Below are 22,622 nucleotides of genomic sequence, written 5' to 3'. Positions count from 1 at the left end.
ATTATTATCTGCCATAAAGTAGGGATTCAATAAAATAAGTACACATTTATGGGGCACCTAGGTGGCTCACTCAGTTAAGCATCCAACTTTGGCTCAGGTCATGATCTCACGGTTCATGAGTTTGAGACCCGCATCAGGCTCTCTGCTGTCAGCTCAGAGCCTGCTTCAGATCCTCTTTCCCCCTTTCACTCTTCCCTTCCCCGACTCTCCCAAAAATAAACATTTTTTAAAAGTACACATTTATCTAATCTCCCCTACCCCCCCACCACCACTGCTGCCCCGTCTCTTGCATTCACAATGTAGCTGATTTGATCTCTTCCCTCAAGATTCTGTTCTCAACCTAACAAAGTATGACAGGAAAAAAATAATCCCATTTCAATGGATACTTTTATTATTTATTGAATAGATCACCAACTTTGTCTCCCTACCTACCATTAGAATATCATCTTATTTCCGTTCTGAGTAGTGAAACAATGACAAAGCTAATCAGAATAAGCTACTTCAAAAAGAGAAGCTAACACAGCTCATTTTCTTTTAACAGGCAAAATATAAATATATGCAATCTAGAATGCACAATGGTTTAGTCACTAAGAAATTCAAATGGTATCTTGAAGAATGTAGGCAAATCCAGGGTGCAGTAAAGAAGAGCTGAGATGCCGTGCAACTGTTTTAAGGGTTCCTGGCGTTACATCTCTTGGCCACTAGCTGAATCTTGACATGGGGGAAGATTTTAGCTAATGCCAAGTAGAGATGCAACAAGTGCTAAGTTGACTTAGGGGCTGTGCACAGGAACCAAAAGGCAGGAAAGTACTAAACACTGCTGAGAGCATCCACCCCAGGAAGGATTTTACCTGTTTTTGAGAAAGCACACACACACAGACAGCATTACTATAGGACCATGAAGCCAGATATGCCTCCTATCTTCCCAACATGTCCCAATAACATGTCTGCTCTTCCTTAGGATAGATCTATGACCAAGAGTTGGTTAACTTTTACATTTTGGATCCCAGGTCTACTAGAGTGTAACCTTTCTGGAATAAGTCTTCCTCTCTGCCCCTCCCAACCCAAAATGGATGCTAGGAGCCTTATTTGAAGTTCCTCCATTTGTACTGTCCAGCTAATAATGAACAGTAATGACAACACTACCTACTAGCTCCACTCCATTTTACCCACTTCTCACCACATAACCCCCCACCTTCCCCCAAATAAGCCTAGGAACAGAAGAATCTCACCTTCCAGGAGCTCTAAACTGGCACCACCCCCAGTGCTCACATGGCTGACTTTATCCTCTGTGTTCCATTTGGCACAGCAAGTGGCAGTGTCTCCACCACCTGTTGAATGAAAGCCAAGTTAAAAGGAAAGAAAAGAAAAAAAATAAAAAGTATTGGCACCAAACTATAAGGCAGTATGCTCGTAAGCCCAAAAGGTAGCTGACGAACCCCCAACTCCATCTCATTAAGATGTTCTTCCATGGATTATACACACCCGTTCAGCTCTCAAGATTCAACTGGCAGCAAGAAGCTCACTAAAACTTAATCATTTCCCTTCTACTTCCTGCTGATCAGAATTCAGTCAGATCACACTGGCATTAACTTTGTAGAGGATCCTGTACCTATGATGGTGATGCAGCCCCTGGAAGTGGCTTTCACCACCTCATCCATGAGGGCTTTGGTTCCTTGGGCAAAAGCTTCCCATTCAAATACGCCCACAGGGCCATTCCACACAATCTGCTTAGCCCGAGCGACTGCCTCAGCATACTTCTTGCTGCTCTCAGGACCACAATCCAAGCCCTAGGAGGCAGAATTAAAGATGAGTTACCAAGAAAAGCTACTTACAGAAGTAAATACCACCTCCACCAAGACCTGAACTCAAGGCAGAACACTAGAGTTTCTTGTAGAACCAAAAGATACCCTTCAGTCTTTAAAATGATAAACCTGCTCATGCCCTTTATGGAAGATCAAATGGAAGGGAAAACCTCAGGTTATTTGATTTAAAAAAAAAAAAAAAACATTCTTAACCACACTATTTATGACTATGAAGAACTAAATCAGTAGTTTTCAACCAGGGTCAATTCTGCCCATCCCCAGGGGCCATGTAGCAATGTATGAAGACATTTGGTTGTCACAACTTGGGAAGAAGGGGGAGATTCTACTGACATCTAGCGAGTAAAAGTCAGGGATGCTGCTCAACATCCTACAATGTGCAGGACAGCTCCCACAACGAAAACTACCTGAGATGTCAATAGTGCCAAGGTTAAGAAATACTGATCTAGATTCAATGGTTCTCAAACTTTGGCATTGGAATCACAAGGAGGGCTTGTTCCAGCAAAAATTGCTGGGCCCAACTCCCAGAATTTCTGATTCAGTAAATCGGGGGTAGGGCTCTGAAACTTGCATTTTTTTTAAACAAGTTCCAAAATGTTGCTGATGCTGCTATTCTTGGAACCACACTTTGAGAAACAATGAAATAAATAACATCCACATGCTTAACAAAAGGAAAATGAGTAAGCAAACTAGTATGTCAACATATGATTTTATACAGCTATTAAAATGATAATATGTGGAGGAGTGCCTGGGTGGCTCAGTTGGTTGAGCATCCAACTCTTGATTTTGGCTCAGCAGTTATAATCCCCGGGTTATGGGATCAAGCCCCAAGTCCAGCCATGGGCTAAGTGTGGAGCCTGCTTAAGATTCTCTTTTTTTCTCCCTCTGCCCCTCTCCCCTGTTCACACTCTCTCTAAAAAATGATATGTACAGAACACTACAATCAACTATTTAGTCTTTAATGTACACACACCTTTTTTCCTCTTTATAATCAGTATAATTCTATCTTAATGTTTTCATATAAGATTTTTATATAGGTTTCTAGGTAACAACATAATCCAGAACAGTCCAAATCATGATAGTACATAGCACCATCCCCAGCACATAGTCAAGTACTTAATAAACCTTAAATAAACGAGGAAACACAACATGGTTTTGCCCCCACATTACTGATGAAGACAGCAGCAATCATACCATTGCTTTTTCCCCCATGGATTCTCTCTTGAGGAGGGTCTCACTGCTACACTTGGAGCCCTCTCTGACAGAGATTTCCTGTAGAGCTTCTTTTAAAATGTTTGCTAGTTGGTTGAATGAATGAGTGAAGTGAGTGAATGTATGAATGAATGAATGAATGAAATCAAAATGTTTTTGTTCACTCATATTACCAACCACCCAAGTGACTCACCATCCAGCCAGCAGGTATGCCAGAGGCCACAGTGGCTTGCCCAGTCTTGGCATTCTCATCAAACTTTTCAGCAGTGACAAAGTCAACAGGCAAAGTAATTTTCACACCATTCTTCTCAGCTTTGGACATCAGATCTTTGACGATCTTGGCTCCCTCTTCATCAAACAGAGAAGTGCCAATCTATACACAGGAGCCAAGATGAAGATCAGCCTCTATACTAAGAACATGATTACCTCACAAAGCATAGGAATAAGATACAATACAATATAAAGAAACAATTCCAGGACAAAAGAAAAACAACTTTCAAAATAAATAAAAATGGAAGTTTTGTTAGGGCTCATGTCAGAAGCTGGTTTGCTTTTTAAATTTACATAACCTGCTATTTCTCATGGAGAGCGATTTCACATCCACTTAGCATTGGTTTCCTACCTCCATGTTGTTGAGCACCTTAAGGAAGGTAAAAGCCATTCCACCACCAATAATCATCTCATTGACTTTGTCCAGCATATTATTGATCAGCTGGATCTTGTCTGCAACTTTAGCTCTAGAAGGGAAAGCAAGAACATCACCAAAAGAACAGATGGACTAAGGAAGTGATATTAAATAGTGCCTGAGTTTTTATACCAAGGCATAGGAACAAGGAAATGTCCTCCAAGTGACAAAATTATTGGCTAACTACTCTGGAAAATAGTATGGAGGTTCCTCAAAAAGTTAAAAATAGAACTACCCTACAACCCAGCAGCAATTGCACTACTAGGTATTTACCGAAAGAATACAAAAGTACTAATTTGAAGGGATCCATTCACCCCGATGTTTATAGCAGCATTATCAACAATAGCCAAATTAGGGAAAGAGCCCAACGTCCACGGACTGATGAATGGATAAAGATGTGGTATATACATACAATGGAATATTACTCAGCCATAAAAAAATGAAATCTTGCCATTTGTAATGATGTAGATGGAACTAGAAAGTATCATGCTAAGCAAAATAAGTAAGTCAGAGAAAGACAAATACCATACGGTTTCACTCGTGTGGAATTTAAGAAACAAAACAGATGAATATGGGGGAAGAAAAAAGAGAGGCAAACCAAAAAACAGACTCTTAACTATAGAGAAGAAACTGAGGGTTGCTGGAGGGGGGAGGTATGTGGGGAGAATGGGTTATATGGGTGATGGGTATTAAGGAGGGCACTTGTGAGGAGCTCTAGGTGTTCTATATAAGTGATGAATCACTAAATTCTACACTTGAAACTAATATTACAGTGTACGTTAACTAACTGGAATTTAAATAAAAACTTGGAAGAAAAAGAGTATTGGCTAACTTTGCCCTATGTTTCTTCAACCCAAAAGGCCAATCTATTTCTAAGAAAACTTCTACGACATAAAGGACTTAGTATACCTACTATTGGGGTGCCTGGGTAGCTCAGTCGGTTGAGCATCTGACAGTTGAGTTTGGCTCAATTCATGATCTCAGTCTTGGGATCGAGCCCCACATCAGGCTTTATGCTGGGCCTGGGTATGAACCCTGCTTAAGCTTCTCTATCCCTCTGCCCCTCCCCCATTCACACTCTGGCAGAACGAAAAGAGAAAAGAAAAAAGAAAAGAAAAGAAGAGAAGAGAAGAGAAAAGGAAAAGAAAAGAAAAGAAAAGAAAAGGAAAAGAAAAGAAAAAAGAAAAAGACCTACTGTCTAAAGAAACCATGAGACCCAAACAGGTCTAGTTTGCCTTCTCCCCACAAAAACCAGAAGTCAAGACAGCTAATTATACTTCAGCAAGACTGCTAACTGTGGGATCCCTGAGCCCACTCAAAACTGTCCCAACCCTACAGAAGGGATCAGATCATATACCAAACAACTATATACCAAGCAAAAACAGGTATCCACACTCTTAGATCTATGTTCAGTTGCTGGGACATGTGGTTTATGGCATTTATGATTCCACTGGACCACTTAACTCAACACATCTATCAAGCACCTTCTCTGTGCCAAACAGTGTTCTAGGTCTTTGAGAAATCAGTGGGCAAAAACCAAAGACCTCTACACCTTCAGAGCTTCTAGTATAAGTAAATAAGACAATAAATACAGACAAACCTTTCAGCTCCCTGAGAGAGAAAAAAAACCTAAACATAAACACTCCTATATATATAAATTCCATTGAAACAAACAAGAGATCCCCTTGGGCCTGTTTCCCTCTTCATTCAATAAACAAGATGATGTCTGGGGCGCCTGGGTGGCGCAGTCGGTTAAGCGTCCGACTTCAGCCAGGTCACGATCTCGCAGTCCGTGAGTTCGAGCCCCGCGTCAGGCTCTGGGCTGATGGCTCAGAGCCTGGAGCCTGTTTCCGATTCTGTGTCTCCCTCTCTCTCTGCCCCTCCCCCGTTCATGCTCTGTCTCTCTCTGTCGCAAAAATAAATAAACGTTGAAAAAAAAAAAATTTTTTAAAAATAAATAAAAAAATAAATAAAAAAAAAAAAAAACAAGATGATGTCTACCCTGTGAAAGGCCCTATGCTACGATTTGTGAGAGGGAGGTTCAAAACAACAGTGACATGGGGTACTGAATGGCAAGAGACTGTTTATCTCCCTTGTAAAGATTGGTCACCACCAAGGGTTAAACATGGATTAACTACTATCCCCACACACAGAGCAAGAGCACAAGAGAGAGAAAATAAGAGGGAGAAAAGGAAAGAGAGTCAATCTCTTCTGAAGAATGTGGGATGGATAATGCTACAGCTCAAGTGCCCAGCTTCTTCAACAAATCAATGGAATGAAAACAATAAGGAAAAGGATACTACTACAGAATAAAATATGCCTAACAACCAAACTCAAGGCATGGACTTCATCTGGATCCTTATTCAACCAAACCAACTGTAAAAAGATAATTTTTGAGATGACAAAGAACTTCTGAATACAAACTTGATATTAGATGACAGTAAGAAAACTGTTAAATTGTATTAAGTATAACATGGTGGTTACTGAAAAAGAAATCTCCTGATCAGTTATGAGATACATACTGAGCTATTAAGTGAAATTATATGTCTAAGATTTGCGTGAAAATGCTGTACTCCTGACAAAAATGTCAGTAATTGTTGAAGCAAGGTATTAGGTACCTGGGGGCTGATTATACTGTTCTCTCAACTTCTGTACATGTTTGGTGCTTCCACAATGTTTTTTAAATAAAATGTAAAATTTCCCCCAAACTGCGAATGGTCTAAGACTATACTGGAACAAAGGTGGCAAAAAAAGACCCTCCACATCAACTTTCCCCAAAACAGCGATTTCAGGGTCAGCCTAAAACCTAGTCATAACAACTAGGTGGCACTCATTCCCATATTACAGGACTACAGAAGGATGAAGAAAAGCAGCTCAAATCCTAATCTCTAGAGCAGCAAAGATAAGAGTATGACCTTTATAACTCAGTGCACAAGAGGGGTAATACTTCTAGGACACAGATGACAACCTGTACCCACCTGAATTATTTTTAGGACCCTGAAACTGGGCTCATGAAGCCTGAAGAGCAACTATGCTACCTGAAATTGACACCGAACTCCAGAGTCAGCTTTCATAGGAAAATGCTGAGTGTGTTCAATCCCATGGAAAAAAGAAAACATGCTCACAGAAGGGTCAGTGGCATCCAGCCATAACAAGGGTGCTACCTAGATAGCCATGCCAAGTGACAGGAAGTTATCTTATCCAAGCAGTACACTAGGTCCCTGTGCCCACTCTATCACCTAAAATCTATCTTCCTAGCCTCCTTAACCTTTGCAATTCTGAAATTTCTACTTCTAACTAAGCCATTAGAATATCATTATCTACGTGGTACCTTTCCCCACAGGGGAAAATATGAAAAGGTATATAATTAGGGGAAATGAGTTCCAAAGGATAAATTAAATACATATGAGGAGATTTTCATGGTTATTCTTGCCATACTATATGTATGTGAAAGGCTCAAAGGCTTCAAAAATAGTAAGATGAGCAACTATGGTAAATTTTTCCCATTCTTCCCTCCAAAACCACTTGTTCTCCTTCTGGGCCCTGTTTTGTCCCAGGAGGCTGACCTGCATGGACTGCATCAAGGGGCTCTCTGGCTTCCAGTTGGATTGCAGCCAACTGGAAGTGGGAGAGGAAACATCAGAAGACTGAAGGGAGATGAGAGTATTTATTTCCCTGGCTATCCCAATGTCCCCTGACCAAGGCTACAGTTTCCATCAGAGGGCCCTCTCTACACAACTACCCTCTCTGGATTCTGATAACCACTTCTCTTTGTCCCTTCAGGCCTAGGGACTGTGATGGCTGTTTCTAGCCCCAGATTACTATACTGTCCTTTTGGGGTTTCCCTGAACCCTACCTATACCGTGGTAGATAGATAGAACCTTTATTAAATTCTCCTCAGTTACCCACTTTGATTGTGCTTTCTGACAAAAAACCACCCAAGTCATGGCCTACTATCAGGCAAATATACTATTTAAAACATGATCTCAGAAAGGTTCTTGATACCCGCCCAGAATGGCCAGGAAGGGTCGCTCTGGGCTCTCCAAGGCCTTGGCAAAGTAGTTCAGCTCCTTCTTCATCAAGAAACCTCCAGCCTTCTGTGGCAGATTGACTCCCACCATGGAGCTAGAAAAGAACAGACATATTTAAATTTTGGTCAATCCCTTACCAATTCTCCCAATTCTAGAGGCCATCTCCTTATCGTTGAAATACATTCACAGTTTTCAACCTTAAACTGCAATAAAAACACATAAGGTTTTTGATTAATAGAGCAGCGCCAAAGGGAGCAAGTAAAAAGCAATGACCTTAAGTAGAATTTAAGATACCCAATTAATAGTCTTCAAGTCAAGGGTTTAACCATAATAAGCAAATCAGCCAATTGGTGACAACAGGAGAAAATTCTTCAATTGCTTCCTAATAACAGCATAAGACCCTGATCTTATAGGGGCACTTGGGTGGCTCAGTCGGTTGAGCGTTCAACTTCGGCTCAGCTCATGATCTCATAGTTCATGGGTTCAAGCCAGGCTCTGTGTTGACAGCTCAGAGCCTGGAGCCTGCTTCGGATTCTGTATCTCCCTCTCTCTCTCTCTGCCCCTCCCCCACTTGTGCTCACCCTCTCAAAAATAAATAAATAAACAACTTTAAAAGACTCTGATCTTACAATTTTAACACAGGGAGGACTCTACCTGAAATATCCTAAGAGCAACCTCTTCCTAAAGCTTGACAAAAAGCTCCATAATTTTCAACATGTTTCACTTTTATTTCCTCAATAAAATAAGAACCAAGGATATTCAACAAGGACCACAGTCTAGGGGCACCTGTGTAGCTCAGTCAGTTGGGTATCTGAATTTGGCTCAGGTCATGATCTCACAGTTTGTGAGTTCAAGCCCAGCTTCGGGCTCTGTGCTGCTAGTTCAGAGCCCAGAGCCTGTTTAAGATTCTGTGTCTCCGTCTCTCTCTGCCCATCCCCTACTTGTGCTGTCTCTCTTTCTCTCTCTCTCAAAATTAAATAAACATTTAAAAATTTTTTTGGGGCGCCTGGGTGGCGCAGTCGGTTAAGCGTCCGACTTCAGCCAGGTCACGATCTCACGGTCCGTGAGTTCGAGCCCCGCGTCAGGCTCTGGGCTGATGGCTCAGAGCCTGGAGCCTGTTTCCGATTCTGTGTCTCCCTCTCTCTCTGACCCTCTCCCGTTCATGCTCTGTCTCTCTCTGTCCCAAAAATAAATAAAAAAACGTGGAAAGAAAAAAAAAATTTCAAAAAAATAAATAAATAAATAAAAATTTTTAAAAAAAGAACCACACTCTAATTGGAAGTTCCAATTAGAGACTGAAAGGATCATGTTCTATATAATACATCACTTACAGAAATCTCCAAAAACAACCCAGAACTTGGGCTATTCCAGTAAAGAGAAGATTACTGTTGCCAGTTCAACATCAAACAAGACTCTTAGTACCTGTGGGCTCGGTGAGCAGTGCCAAAAGCATCATTGACATAGACATCTCCTAGCTTGGAAAGTGAAGCTCGGAAGGCTTCTATTTTGGCTGGCTCAGCTTTAACCTGCAACAACAAAAATACAAAAACAAACAGAAAATGTTGATTGCTCCTAAGACAACTATAAAAGCATTTCATACCAAGAGTCCTTTTGAACATCTCTAAAGACCCAGAGTTGGTGGGACAGCAATTTTCACAACAAGCAATAGGATAGATTTCTTTTTCCAAATACTCCAGGTCTTTTGGTCACTTCTACATTCTGCTCTCCATCATCTTGCCTCAAATTGAAAACTTAAGATTCCTGAACCATGGCTTAACTTCTAGTCACACAAAGCTAATCACATCCCACTGACCTAGGACAAGATTCTGATTATCTTTCCCTTTCCTTAGCTTGACTCATATCCTCATTTTAACATATCCTTGTAAAAGTCAGGATTATACTTGACTCAGGCTTCTAGATACCACGGCCTTTTTGCAAAGGGAGAGGCCCTCACACATATTCTTCATGAGCCTGGGACAGAGAAGGCAGGTGGACACATGGCAACAGAAAAGGACCTAAGAAATATTTTATATATATTAAAAGGCTGTATTTTATAGAATCTTCCCTAGAAGTTAGGCATCTAAGAAAACAAGAAATACACTTCTACCAAAAAGAGAAGCAAAATTAGAAGTAAAACATGGCTTTGAAATGTCACCTAGGCACCATGGGTGGCTCAGTGGTTAAGCATCTGACTTCAGCTCAGGTCACGATCTCATGATTTGTGAGTTCGAGCCCTGTATCAGGTGAGCCCTGCTTCTCTCTCTTTCTCTCTCTCTCTCCCTTCCTCCCTTCCTCTCCCTCTCTGCCCGTCGCTCACTTACACCCTCTCTCTCTCTCAAAAAAAAAGTCTCACTTTTGAGAGAGACATTTTTAAGAGAAAGGGGAATCCAAGGATCCCCCCACCCAAAAAAAAGGGACATAAAGCAGGATGGAAGGATGGACAAAGATCTCCAGAAAGAGACGAAGAAAAATGCACGGGGGGACATGGCACTGAAGAATATACAGCACAGATGTTTATTTTAGTCACTGCCAATCCCACTCCCCTGTGTTTCAAAGTGAAGGAGGCTACACAAAGAACAGGGGCTTTCCTCTAATGACCCAAAGAATGCAGGGGCCCTAAATGCTAAAATTAAAGACTGCAGAACCCACATAATCTTTCTAGAATGGAATATCACCTGCCCTTGGTGACTGGAAGATTATTCGTGTAGTAATGAAAACACTGCCCAAATGGCAGGACACCTGGGTTCTAGGCCCAACTCTAACACTAATTCACTGTGAAAACCTTTGGCAAGTTGATCTCTGTCCCCGACATCTTCTCATCTATTAAAGACATGATAACCCCTTTAAGAACTGTTTAAGGAAAAAGGGGGCAAATTGAAGCTCTTCATGAAAAAAGGCACTATAGAAATTAACAATATTCAGAACCCATTTCTCATTTTTGATCTGCCAATAAATAAAATGTTCCTAAAAGACCAATGTGGGTACACTGGAAGAAGGAAAACTCTTATGTCCCTGCTTTGTTGTTGTTTTTATCTATTTTCAACTTACTACTGGGTCTTGAAATTTCGAGCATCAAAGCCACTGGACACTTGACACTAATGTGTGTTTAAATGCAAAGTTAATTAACTAAAAATGTCATAGGCTAGCACAGTTAGTTCATCACTCCCTGAATAACAGGTTTTCCCTCTATTTGCTACCACCTCTAAGTCCTAGAGTCTGTGCAAGTGATTCTCACTCTAAAAGGGCACCAAATTTGAGGTCAGCATTTGACTCCTACTACTGTACCAAGACCATGCCAAAGGCAGGATAAGGCCTGAGTTGCTAAGAAAAGAAACTGCTTGAAAGCTGGTACTCCGATGACCTTAAGAAACACCAGAGGGGTGTCTGGGTGGCTCAGTCAGTTGAGCGTCCAACTTTGGCTCAGGTCATGATCTCACATTCATGAGTTCCAGCCCTGCATCAGATTCTGTGCAAACAGCTCAAAGCCTGGAGCCTGCTTTGGATTCTGTGTCTCCCTCTCTGTCCCTCCCCTGCTCGCACTCTGTCTCTCTCAAAAAATAAAAATAAATAAAATGTTAAAAAAAATTTAAAAAGAAACACCAGAAGTACAACAGGAGATTGAGATACTAGCCTCAAAGAATCTTGTTCCCCAAGACACTAAACACCTTAAGAGTGGAAAGTTCTAAAGGATGACTTCAGCTTCTCTTCTACCAATAGGCAAATTCTAAATCATCCTCAAAGAGCCAGCTTATCATTTAATATTTGAATTATGGTTGTCAGGTCATAGTAACCTATCTTGTGGATTATCTACAGTTGCTCTTTTTTTGTTTGTTTTGGGTGGTTTTTAACTATGGTCGTTTTTGCACAACACCAGAGTTGAGTAGCTCCAACAGGATCATATACAGTCATGACTGTACAGCTTACAAAGCCTTATCGTCTGGCCCTTTATAGAAAAAGTTTGCTGATCTAAAGGACTACGCTAAATATAAAGCCCAGCAACAGCACCACTGCCTCTAACTTTAGTAAAATGAGTGCCTTTCTGAGACTTAAATTTCTTTATGAAATGATGATAATACCTGTATACTTACTTATCTTAAAGAGAATTTAAAAAAATGGTTTACACTGCATAAAAAAAAAATGCCTTAAATCCAAGGCACTGTCATCATGAACATCATTTACCCAATTACAACAAATTTTCCCAAATAGTCCCTTTCCACTTGACTTAGGAAAGTACTTTTTCTGCTCACACAATTTTTTTATAAGAAAATCCCAATTATATCACATTTAATTTATGGTTTTAAGAGTACCAAGCTCAACCATTAAGTTAATTCCCCTTCTAAATAAGAATATTCATTGTCCTTCCATAACACATTAGGGCCCATTGCTTAAAAAAAACTGTCCCAGTCTTAAAAGAATCTAATACTGGCTCTGTTGGAGGAACACCTGGTAGAGCATGGACACCCACCCCCCCCCTCAACTGCCTGTGAATGTCTGCTCTCAGCACTTGGGAATCATAGCCCAAGTAGGATTATCACATAATGTCAGATTTCTCATGTCATCATAGGCCAAGTGGGTACCAAAGGAACAATTGCAAAAGCATGTCCACTGAATACTCATACCCAAGTATAGCCGATATTCTATTCCTTGACGTAGGTGGTGGTTACACAGGCATGTGTACTCTGTGGTAATTCATCAAGCTATGCATTTATGTGTGTGTATATATGTGTATATATACATACATATACATATATAGGTGTGTGTTAAACTTCAATAAAAAGGTGTGTAAGGAAAAAATAAACATGAACTACCTCTATTCTTCAGTCTTCTACAGACTCAGCCCTCCTCACCCCCAGTAATGTCAAAGTCCCAGGTCCTACCTTATTCCCAGAAGCATCTTTTCCCTTCCCTTCTTCTTCCACATGAAAGCGAAGGTTCTCCAACAGGATGACAGACCCAGCAGCTGGGTCAGCACAAGCTTTCTCCACTTCTGGGCCCACACAGTCCTTTAAGAATAAAACATCCCTGGGGAGAGCACAAGATGGAGACACTTGAGCAGTCTGAAAGAAAGAGGAACAACATGCTTCACAACATCTCCTGTCAGAGTCCACCAGCTCCAGACCCTGGCACTTACTTGCCAAGCAGAGATTTGAGTTCTACCGCAACTGGCTCCAAAGAGTACTTGTCAGGCATGGGGACACCATCAGGCCGGCCCAGATGGCTCATAAGAACAACTGACTTAGCTCCATTGTCCAAGCAGAATTTGATGCTTGGGATGGCAGCCTTGATTCTGTAACCAAAAAGAGACAGGCAGTAGAGCAAGGTTACTCCTATGAATTAGTGGGAACTATTTTATTTATGGTCTCATAAAATATAAAGCCCTTTTTCTTCTCTTAAATGCCTTCAAATCTGTTGGCAACTCAGTGATGGTCCTCATGTTCATGTTCAGGGAAAGAAATCAATTATGATGCTAACCTTCCACCTAGGATTGTTCCATCTGATCCTGTTTTGCCCCTTAGGCAGAAAAGATTTAATATAGCAGGCTTGAGGCTGCTATCTTTAGAAAGACTTGCTTGCAAAGTTGGCCCCTGGCCAGTGTCTGAGAACCTGGCTTTCAAAGTGGTCCCTTGGTTCTCTGACATGGGCTGTTCACTGCTCCTAGAGTGTACAAACTAGGTGATTTATGCTGAACACCTGCTTTCCTCTAAGAGTCTAGAAAATTGTTGGTTGTTAGGCAGTGGGCACTCATATGACCAGCTCCCAATAAAAATCTTGGGGGCTGAGTCTCTAATGGGCTTTTCTGGGCAGAAACAACACATACAACTACTGCATTTTCCACTGCTGGAGGGAAAGAGCACTGGAAGCCCCTGCATGGATTTCTCCAGATTTTATCTGTCTTTTCCCCTTGCTGATCTTGTCATGCATCCTTTCACTATAATAATAAACCTTACCAGTGAGAACTATATGCTAAACTTGTGAGTCCTTTTAGTGAATCACCAAATATGTGGGTGGTCTTAGGGACCCTGAAACATCCCTCTTATGTGACTGAGAAGAAACATCCCTCTTATGTGACTGAGAAGACCCCTGAAACATCCCTCTTATGTGACTGAGAAGAAATCTAAAATTCCCAAATCTTGGGGCACCTGGGTGGCTCAGTCGGTTAAGTGTCTGACTTTGGCTCAGGTCATGATCTTGCAGTTCGGGAGTTCAAGCTTCGCATCAGACTCTGTGATGACAGCTGGGAGCCTGGAGCCTGCTTTGGATTCTGTGCTGTGTCTCCCTCTCTCTCTGCCCCTCCCCTGCTCACACTCTGTCTCTCTCTCTTTCAAAAATAAATAAACATTTTTTTTAATTAAAAAAAACAAAAAAAATTAAATGCCCAAATCTTAGCACCATTAAAAGAAATTTGAGGAAAATTTAAAAATACGTAGTAACTTCTTGAGGGCACCTGTTGGGATCAGCACTGGGTGTTGTACAGAAACCAATTTGACAATAAATTTCATATTAATAAATAAATAAATAAATAAATAAATAACAATAAAAATAAAAATATGTACTAACTTCTTTGCACTCATTACAGATCCTAAGGCACTTTTTTTGTAGGAAAAAATACATTACATAGAACATAGTTTAAATAATGTATCACATTATCTATAGTTTAACCAAAAACTTATTAAACTCCCTTTAAACATGTCAAATTTTTTTTAAAGATTTAATACAAGCTTTACATTTTTGCCAGTCTTTCAGAAATTAAAATTGATAATGAATAAAATCATTCATTTATTCAACAAACATTTATTGAATTCTTCTTATACCAGTTACCTTTCCAGATTCTGAGAATACAACAGTGAATAAAAACAGTCTCTGCTCTCACTGAAGTGAAATTCTAATGGAGAGACAATAAATACATGTATATATATAAAGTATATATGTATATACATGTATATACATAATTTATATATGTATATATTATATATATATGTGTGTATATATATAAATATGTGTATGTGTGTGCATGTGTGTGTATCAGGTGGTAATTAACGCTGTGTAAAAAATAAAGGTAGGGAGACAATGATTGGGGAATAGTGGTGGAGGGGATTTTAGATAGGGTGGCCAGGGAAAGTCTCTGATAAGGTGACATTGCAGCAGAGAATGGAATAAAAAGCCAAGTTATGCTTCTAAAATATATTATGCTATTTGACATATATAAAAACTCACTAATACCAAATAAAGAAGAAACCTTCATTAAGCACAAAGTTTGCCCAAAAAAACAAATTAATCTTCAAGGCTATCCCTTATTGGCAAGTTCTATTATTTCTAATGCTTCAGTTTGTGAACTCAATGCATTTTCTGAAAATGAAAAAATGTACTCAGACATGTTTATCTGCCTTTTATTCATAAAATACCTTGATAAGCTTGTTTCCTATCTTTTCTGTGTGCTGCAGAAAATGAAACTCAAGAAAGGTCAGAGCTGCCTTGTATAAAACAAAGACCTTCCACTATGGCACAGCAGGGATGTATTGGTAGAACGCCAGACTCTACTCTGGGGCCAATATCTGAAAATGTTTTGGGTCTAGACCTGTACTGTCTAATAGGTAGCCATTAGCCTCATGTGCCTCTTAAATACTAGAGATGCGACTAGTCCAGATTGAGAAGTGCTATTAAAATACATGTTGCATCTTGGAGACTTACTACCAAAAATGTTCACTGTCCCTTTAATTTTTTATTGATTACATATTGAGATCATTATTTTTGACTTACTGGATTAAATAAAATGTTATTTAAAATTAAGTTCACCTGTTTCTTTTTACATTTTTAATGGGGCAATTGGAAAACTTTATATCTGGCTCAGATTTCTATTAGACAACACTGCTCTAGATCATTGGAAAACAACTTTCCAGCTCAAACCCTTCATTTAAAATTAAAAATTACTTTAAAAAAAAGGGGGGGATGCCTGGGTGACTCAGTTGGTCAAACGTCCAACTCTTGATTTCTGCTCAGGTCATGATCTCACAGTTCGTGGGATGAAGCCCAGTGTTGGGCTCTGTGCTGTCAGCATGGAGCCTGCTTAGGATTCTCTCTCTCTCCCTCCCTCCCTCCCTCCCTCCCTCCCTCCCTCCCTCTCTCTCTCTCTGCCTCTCCTGCATTCACAAGGTCTCACTCTCCCTCAAAATAAATAAAAACATTAAGAGCAATACTATCATATAAAATTTCTGCTCCTGATTTTGGAGCCAGGATATTTAGAACAGCCTAAACTAACTGAAAATATTACTTCAGAAGTCTTTTCCTTTACATCAAAATTCTCAAAAACTGATTGTATCTGGGCCATGTGGAAAAATACACGTAAGCTTAAATATTACTAGTATTAAAAAATCATCTTGCACAGTTCTTTATTTTCCAAGGGAAGCCAAGTAACCTTCGACTTTTGTTATTTTTTAAAAATGCATAACCCCAAATCCTTCAAATTTTCAAAACATGGGAAGATTAAAAAAATCACTTTCTGAAGATGACTTATCCCAATTTTTACATTTTTATAATAAAACAGACCAGAGAGTGGGTTTGTGGAAAGCCAAGAATATATGGCTTAAGTTACCATAGTTCTACAATAAAAAAAGAAAACCATTTCATCTTATTTAGCCATGGACACACACATACATCTTAAACCAAGCTCAAGGTTTAGCAGAGACCTTACCTCTGGTTGTTTGTTATCTGGTTGTTCTTCATTGGAACATTGAAGTCCACTCTAAAAAAGAAACAAAATTTCAGGTTTAGAGCCATGATCCATTCGATTTGTTGTTCCCTCAAAGATTAGGAGAGGCACTTTTAGTGAACCAGTTAAATAAGGTGGGAGTTCAAAATCCACCTTCAAAATACTGTGCCATTAGAAGTCAAGACAGTGGTTAGCCATGGAGAGGAAGGTGGGAGTAGGGCCTGTGATAAGACACCAGAGGGTGCTTCTGGGGTTACAGTGTATTTCTTGACCAGGGTGATTAAACAAATGTGTTCGTTTTGTGATAAGCCTTTGAGCTTATGATTTGTGTCCTTTTAGGTATATATCTCATACTCTAAAAAAGGAATTTTTAAAAATAAAAATCAAACCTAACTGAAATCACAGGAACTAGCCCTGAAGTCCTGGGAAGCTAAAACCAGTTCCATCTAAAAAGATTTTTATGTGGACCTAGCATGATAGTAGCTAATAATAAATGGCAGCTGGATAGGTAAGGGGTAATTAAGGAATACATCTTGATTCTGATTCCTTTGGTATTATTTCTGGGTCCTAGTGAAGGTAACTAACATCACTAAAAAGAAAAAAGTAACTGGAAAAATAAAACACATCAATTGAGTATCATTCTTTTTGGAGAAAGCCTGGGGCCTTGTGACCAGAAAAAACTCAGTGTTGAAGACTGAGTTCACAGGATTCTTCAAGCGAAACACACACTAAAAATAAGATACCTTCTTTCAAAAAACCTGATAGGAGAGGGTGGAACATGTGACCCTGCCTACCTGACAAATAGGCAATTGGAAGAGAAGTGATCAAGATGGCACAAGCAAATAATTTCTCTCCTTTGTCACCCAACAGATTACTGCTTTACCATTCATTTTTTAAGAACCAATAATTCCTCCCCTCTTCTTCTGAACTCCTTGGAACGTCAGCCTAATTCAATCTGACTGAAAACAACTACATGGGATAGCTGATTGTAGGGTCTAAGTGTTGCCTGCAAAATCTTCCCTAAATTTCTTTCTCATCTTCAGAGGAGGAATGATAGTATCTACCTCTTGGTTATTGTGAGAATTACATGAGTTAGTGATCTGTAAAGGGCTTAGAAGAGTACCCGGTACATGGTAAGTGCTATACAAATGGCAGCTATTATTATGTATGTTAATGTTTCTCCAACCATTACAAAAACAGCTAGCAGGTCACACACTGCAGGGAAGGTATGACCTAGTGGAGAAGACCGCTGCCATGCTTGAGGCCTGGCAGACAATTACAAAATCCTAGACCTATTAAGAAGACCACCAATTTCCTATATCCCCTAGAACAGTACTCCAATCTACATCATTGAAGAGCAGCCTTTCCAAAGGTGGATTGAAGGAATAATTCTATGTTCAAACATTTTAATTAAAAGTCTTCAAAAATAAAAGCAGTATGCCTCTGCTCAGAAATACACTCTACTCAGTTTCGGGCTACTTGATTATGATTCCAAGCATCTTCTCTAAATATCCTGAACAAGGCCCCTGCCAGCCTTAAAGTACATTCCAAAGAAGACAGAGTATCCCATTGCCTGTGTCATTTTCCTTCTTACAGGCTCCCAGAAAGGCCTGTGGTCAAAAGCACTAATGGCAACAGGCTGAGCCCTAAGCCAACCTTTGCAGTGCTCCCTATTCCCTCCCTTACAGGGAGGAAATTCTTTGGGCAGAAAAACTCAAGAATCTGTGTCATCTATCCAAGCTGCCATGGCATACCTTACTGATGAGAACTGGACTTCTCCCTTCTCATTGCCTGTGGATTACCTCCTTTCATCATCTCCTAGAATCTCAACAACAGCTCTGCTTTTAGCATCTTTCTGAGGACTCCACCACAGAAATTACTCTTGCCTACACATTCCACTTCTTCTATGTAAAATCGGCAGCCCTTCCATTTCCACTTCCCTGAAACACTCCTGAACTTAGCCTCAGGCGTGAACTCGGTTATCACTACGCAGCTATCAGAATGGCTGAAATAAAAAACAGTAACACCAAATGCTGGTGAGGATGCAGAAAAACTTATCACTCATACACTGCTGATGGGAATGTACAATAGTGTACTTGCTTTGGAAACCTTCCTGGGAACTCCTCAAAAGGTTAGGCATATGACCCAGTGATTCCACTCCTAGGTGTTTACCCAAGAGAAATGACAGCCTATGTCCACACCAAGCAAGACTTGTGCATGAATATTCAATGTTCACAGCAGCTTTATTTGTAATAGGCCCAAACCGAAAAAAAGCCAGATGTCCTTCAAGGGGTGAATGGCTAAACAAACTGTGCAACATCCATACCATAAAATACTACTCAGCAATATAAAGAATGAACGACTGATACATGCAACAACTTGGATAAATAGAGGGTATTAAGCTGAGAGAAAAAAAAAAAGCCAATACCAAAAGGTTATATACTGTGTGATTCCACTTATATAACATTTTTGAAATGATAAAATTTTAGGGACAGGGAACAGATCAGTAGTTACCAGGTGTTGGAATGGAGGGAGTGGGGGGAAGGTGCACGACTCTGAAGGGGTAGAATGAGGGAGGGCTTGGTGGTGATCAAACAAAACAGTTTTGTAATTTGACTGTGGTAGGAGTTACACACAACCTTTGTGTGATAACACAGCAAAGAACTATAAACTTTATTCCAATGTCAACCTCCTACTTTTGATATTGTACCAGAATTTTGTAAGATGTATCCACTGGGGGAAATTGGGTGAACAAAGACTTCTCTGTACTATTTTTGCAACCTTCTGTGAATCTGTATGTATTTAAAAATAAATGTCAAAAATACTGATTTAGAGTAAGATATCAAGTCTCTAACACCTGCAATTTCAGGGCTCCAGGCCCATTAAAAGCTCTCAAGAGTACCATGCCCACTCTTGCTTCACTGGAAATACCCTCTGACTGGAAAATTGGAGTATTATGAGCATCTTAAAGACTTTTTCTCTGCTCAGTTTTTCCTCTCCATTTCTTTTTCCACTACATCAAAGCTGTTGCTTAACAAGTTACAACAGGTTCAAGAAACAGGTTTAAAACAAAATAGGGGTGGAGGGAGCAGGTAAAATGGAAGTGCTTCACAAGTCAGCAAAGGAGTAAGACTGGCAATCTTTGATAGGAAGAAAGGAAGTGACATTGCAAAAATAAGCAGGAAGTTTACTCAAAAGGCTATAGAGTCAACTGGAGACCAAAAAAATGGAGATGGAACCTGATAATTACCCAGTCAGGTTTCTGGCTATCTGAAGTTCCCCAACAAATCAGTAAGTTTCCCTGGGCAATTCAAAGCAGGAGCCAGAAGACTCAGCAAACATCAGAGTTTTCTTTTGCAGGACAAAGAGAGGAGGCAAGGGAAGCCACACTCAGGAGGCCCCATTTCTGAATCACTGCCAGCAACCACCACATAAAGGCACTGAAACAAGAAGAAATTTGAGCTGACAAGGCATAGCTGGCCTAGGCTCTTCCAAAAAGTAGTCCTACAAAATGTGACTCCATTCAAAAGAGATACATTAATAGGGAACAAAGTAACTTCTTGTCCTCAGGCCAAATAATTAGAATTTATCCAGAGTACAGGGGGAAGAATATGGATTGCAACCTTCACAGACAGTCTTTAACCTGTCCTTGTTTACAATGGTGAGTATTCAGAGGATGTGGCTGGCAGCCAAAGAGACCCAAATTCTAGTCCTAGCTCTGCCACCAATTTGCTAGTTCAGTGACCTTGGACAGGTAATTTTCCATCAGCGAAACAGGACTAGCCAATCATTTCAAGGCTCAGGGTTAATCTGTGTTAAGTGAAACTTTGAGTCCTTGAACAGCAAGTTATTTCATGTTGGGTCCGGAGGGAGAAAAGATAAGCACCTCCTAAAGTCTCACTCTCCAACAGCCCAGTTAATTCCTCAAACCAGTTTCCCTGAGGAGAGAAAATAAAGCCCAAGACTGCAATTGCAGGAAGGTGACCAGCAAGCGTGACGCCCCACCCCTTGTCTTCCAGCTGGTGTATGTTATCTCGAAAGGTCAGCCTTGAGCCCAGTGGAGAGGCAATAATTAAAACCTAAGATCCGGTTGCATGCCAACATCCACTTGGCCGATTTTTATAGAATCTATCCCCTTTCCTTAAGATCATCAGAAGGGTAGAAAGGGCCCATTTTTAATACCAGGATGGCTTTGATTCCTACTTTGTCCAGAGTGCTAATGCCTAGATCATTTGGGAAAATGTGGATGCCAGGTGTTTTTCATGGCCCTAAGATATTGAGTTTTTCTATTTCCACAACAAGACAGAGAAGGCCACTTGCAAGCTAATAGTGGCCACAATGAAATTAGAGAAAAAGGGAGAGCTGCATCAACTTTTACGGTGCCCAGAGTTCTGAAATTCATAGTGCCCTCCTATATTTAAGCCTAGGGTAAAGGGAGATTCCCTACTGCCTAATGTGTCTGTTAATATCCAAAAGATGCCCTCACTTGAACCAGCCCAAATTGGGAAAGGGGCTGGATCACACCATTCACATGCCTGTCCATCAATCAACCACTTCCCAAAAAGGACAAGACTGCACAACGCTATCAATGCAAGCCCTGTGACTCCCAAAATGCACCATCCTTGGATCCTATCAAGGTATATCAACAGTCAAGCCCAGCAGTTACATACCTAACTGTCCTCCTGCACTTTGCTCCTGGCATGCAAATATACCGTAGGTTACAAAAAGGATAAACGCAAAAGTTCCATGCACCATACAATTTGGGCATACAAGGGAGAAGCCATGTTGGTTAAGTGACCAGGGTTCCACATGTGCAGAGTAAAAGACCCCTAAGTGCCTGGGTAGCCATCGTCACTTCTAATATCCTGTTTCTCTAGCCAACTGTGAGGTGAGGTTGGAGAAAAAGAATGAGCAACCACACCCTGCTCTACCATCACCCAGCATGTGTCACAATTCTGATGTAAACCCCAGGCATGGCCTGTAGTCCAACGGTGGCATGTAGAGACGCCTGTTACATAAGCTCTGTAGGGCCTCCTTCTGTGCACCCCACCCCACTCCACCCTCCCATCCCCAATGCTTTAGGGGGTGCTACTCCTGAACATCTAAATAACCTCTTCAGGGAAATTTTTCCTTTTGTGCAGTGACCTTTGGATTGTGGGCCTTTTCTTATTTATCTGGGATGGTCTAGGGCGGTGGGGGAAGGGAAACTAACCAAATGACCTTTCAAGGTCCCCTTCTTGGGGCCTAGGGATTTGCAGGCTAAGCATTACGTCTCACCTCGCCGGCTGGGAGCTGGAGGCGATGGAACCTCATCTCAGGAATAGGAAGGAGGGCAAAATGGGTCCCGGAATTGAGCCCTTCCTCGGCGGAGCCACCTCCAAAGGGCAAAAACGGCTCCCTTTCTCGGGTGGGGCAAGAGATTAGAAACCGTAAAAGTGGAGCAAAGCCTCAGCCACAATGGTGGGCAGCCTCACTATGCAGGGCTAGAACCCACGGGGCCGAGCCAAGGCTAAAGCAACTTTGGACAGGCAAGGAAGCAAGTTGGCTGTGGCCAGAGACGCGGCAGCAGAGCCCTTGAGGGAGCATGAGCAGATGTGCAGAATTACCTCATGATGACCCGCTTCGCCTTCACGTTCAGCTTGTCCAGAGTCAGCTTATTAGAAAGCGACATCCTGGCAATTCAACGGCAGCAAGGCTGAAGGCTTAAACAGCGGAGAAGAAAGCGGCCGACGTACGTTCTAGTAGCGTGCGGAATGCAGAGAGCGGCTCAGGCCACACCGCCCCGCCTACCAGCCCTCCCTTTCCCCTCTCGCGCGCTGCGCATAGCAGCCACTATTGGCCGAGGCTAGAAGACGCCGACGCCCTGCCATTGCTCTGAGGCGCTGTCCGTCTGCGAGGACACTGGTGGGACGTGCGGTTTTAATTTGTCACGTCCAGCACGCAGCAGGCCGCTGGAGGCCTTTGTGATTTGAGGGCGGGAGCAGGAGGCGGTGCCGCGCTGTCGGCAGCGGGAGGAAAGGTTAGTGTGTGGTGCTCCAGGCGGACGTGGCGAAAGTAACAGGCTCAAGGCCTCCGCCCGGGCCCTGCAGCTGCCCCACCCGGAGCAACTGCAGCGCCCAGCAAACCCCAGACAGCCCGGGGAAAAGCGCCGCCCCCCACCCCAC

At 41.4% G+C, this 22,622-nt stretch overlaps 1 protein-coding gene across 1 annotated transcript; it reads right to left on the bottom strand.

The window, feature by feature from the left end:
* Positions 1-368: 368 nt before the first annotated feature.
* On the bottom strand, positions 369-22,238 carry PGK1 (phosphoglycerate kinase 1). The gene is made up of 11 exons (XM_030305337.2): positions 22,065-22,238; positions 16,441-16,491; positions 12,883-13,038; positions 12,629-12,773; positions 9,174-9,277; positions 7,726-7,845; positions 3,658-3,772; positions 3,229-3,408; positions 1,613-1,790; positions 1,233-1,331; positions 369-851 (listed from the first exon to the last, which is right to left on the bottom strand). The coding sequence occupies exons 1-11, from the start codon at positions 22,127-22,129 to the stop codon at positions 811-813; spliced, it is 1,254 nt and encodes a 417-aa protein (XP_030161197.1). The 5' UTR covers positions 22,130-22,238; the 3' UTR covers positions 369-810.
* Positions 22,239-22,622: the final 384 nt, after the last annotated feature.

The sequence above is a fragment of the Lynx canadensis genome, chromosome X (assembly GCF_007474595.2).
Source record: "Lynx canadensis isolate LIC74 chromosome X, mLynCan4.pri.v2, whole genome shotgun sequence".
In the NCBI taxonomy this organism is placed as follows: Eukaryota; Metazoa; Chordata; class Mammalia; order Carnivora; family Felidae; genus Lynx; species Lynx canadensis.
The sequence above is the reverse complement of the archived record's forward strand: the minus strand, read 5'-3'. Positions and strand labels throughout refer to the sequence as shown.

Bases quoted from the DNA above. Each gene is read 5' to 3' on its own strand.
- PGK1 (XM_030305337.2), bottom strand. From the start codon at position 22,129: ATGTCGCTTTCTAATAAGCTGACTCTGGACAAGCTGAACGTGAAGGCG. The intron at 12,774-12,882 runs GTAAGTGCCAGG...TGCTCTCCCCAG, and splicing joins CTCAAATCTCTGCTTGGCAA to GGATGTTTTATTCTTAAAGG. The intron at 9,278-12,628 runs GTAGGACCTGGG...TTGTTGTTGCAG, and splicing joins AAGATGCTTCTGGGAATAAG to GTTAAAGCTGAGCCAGCCAA.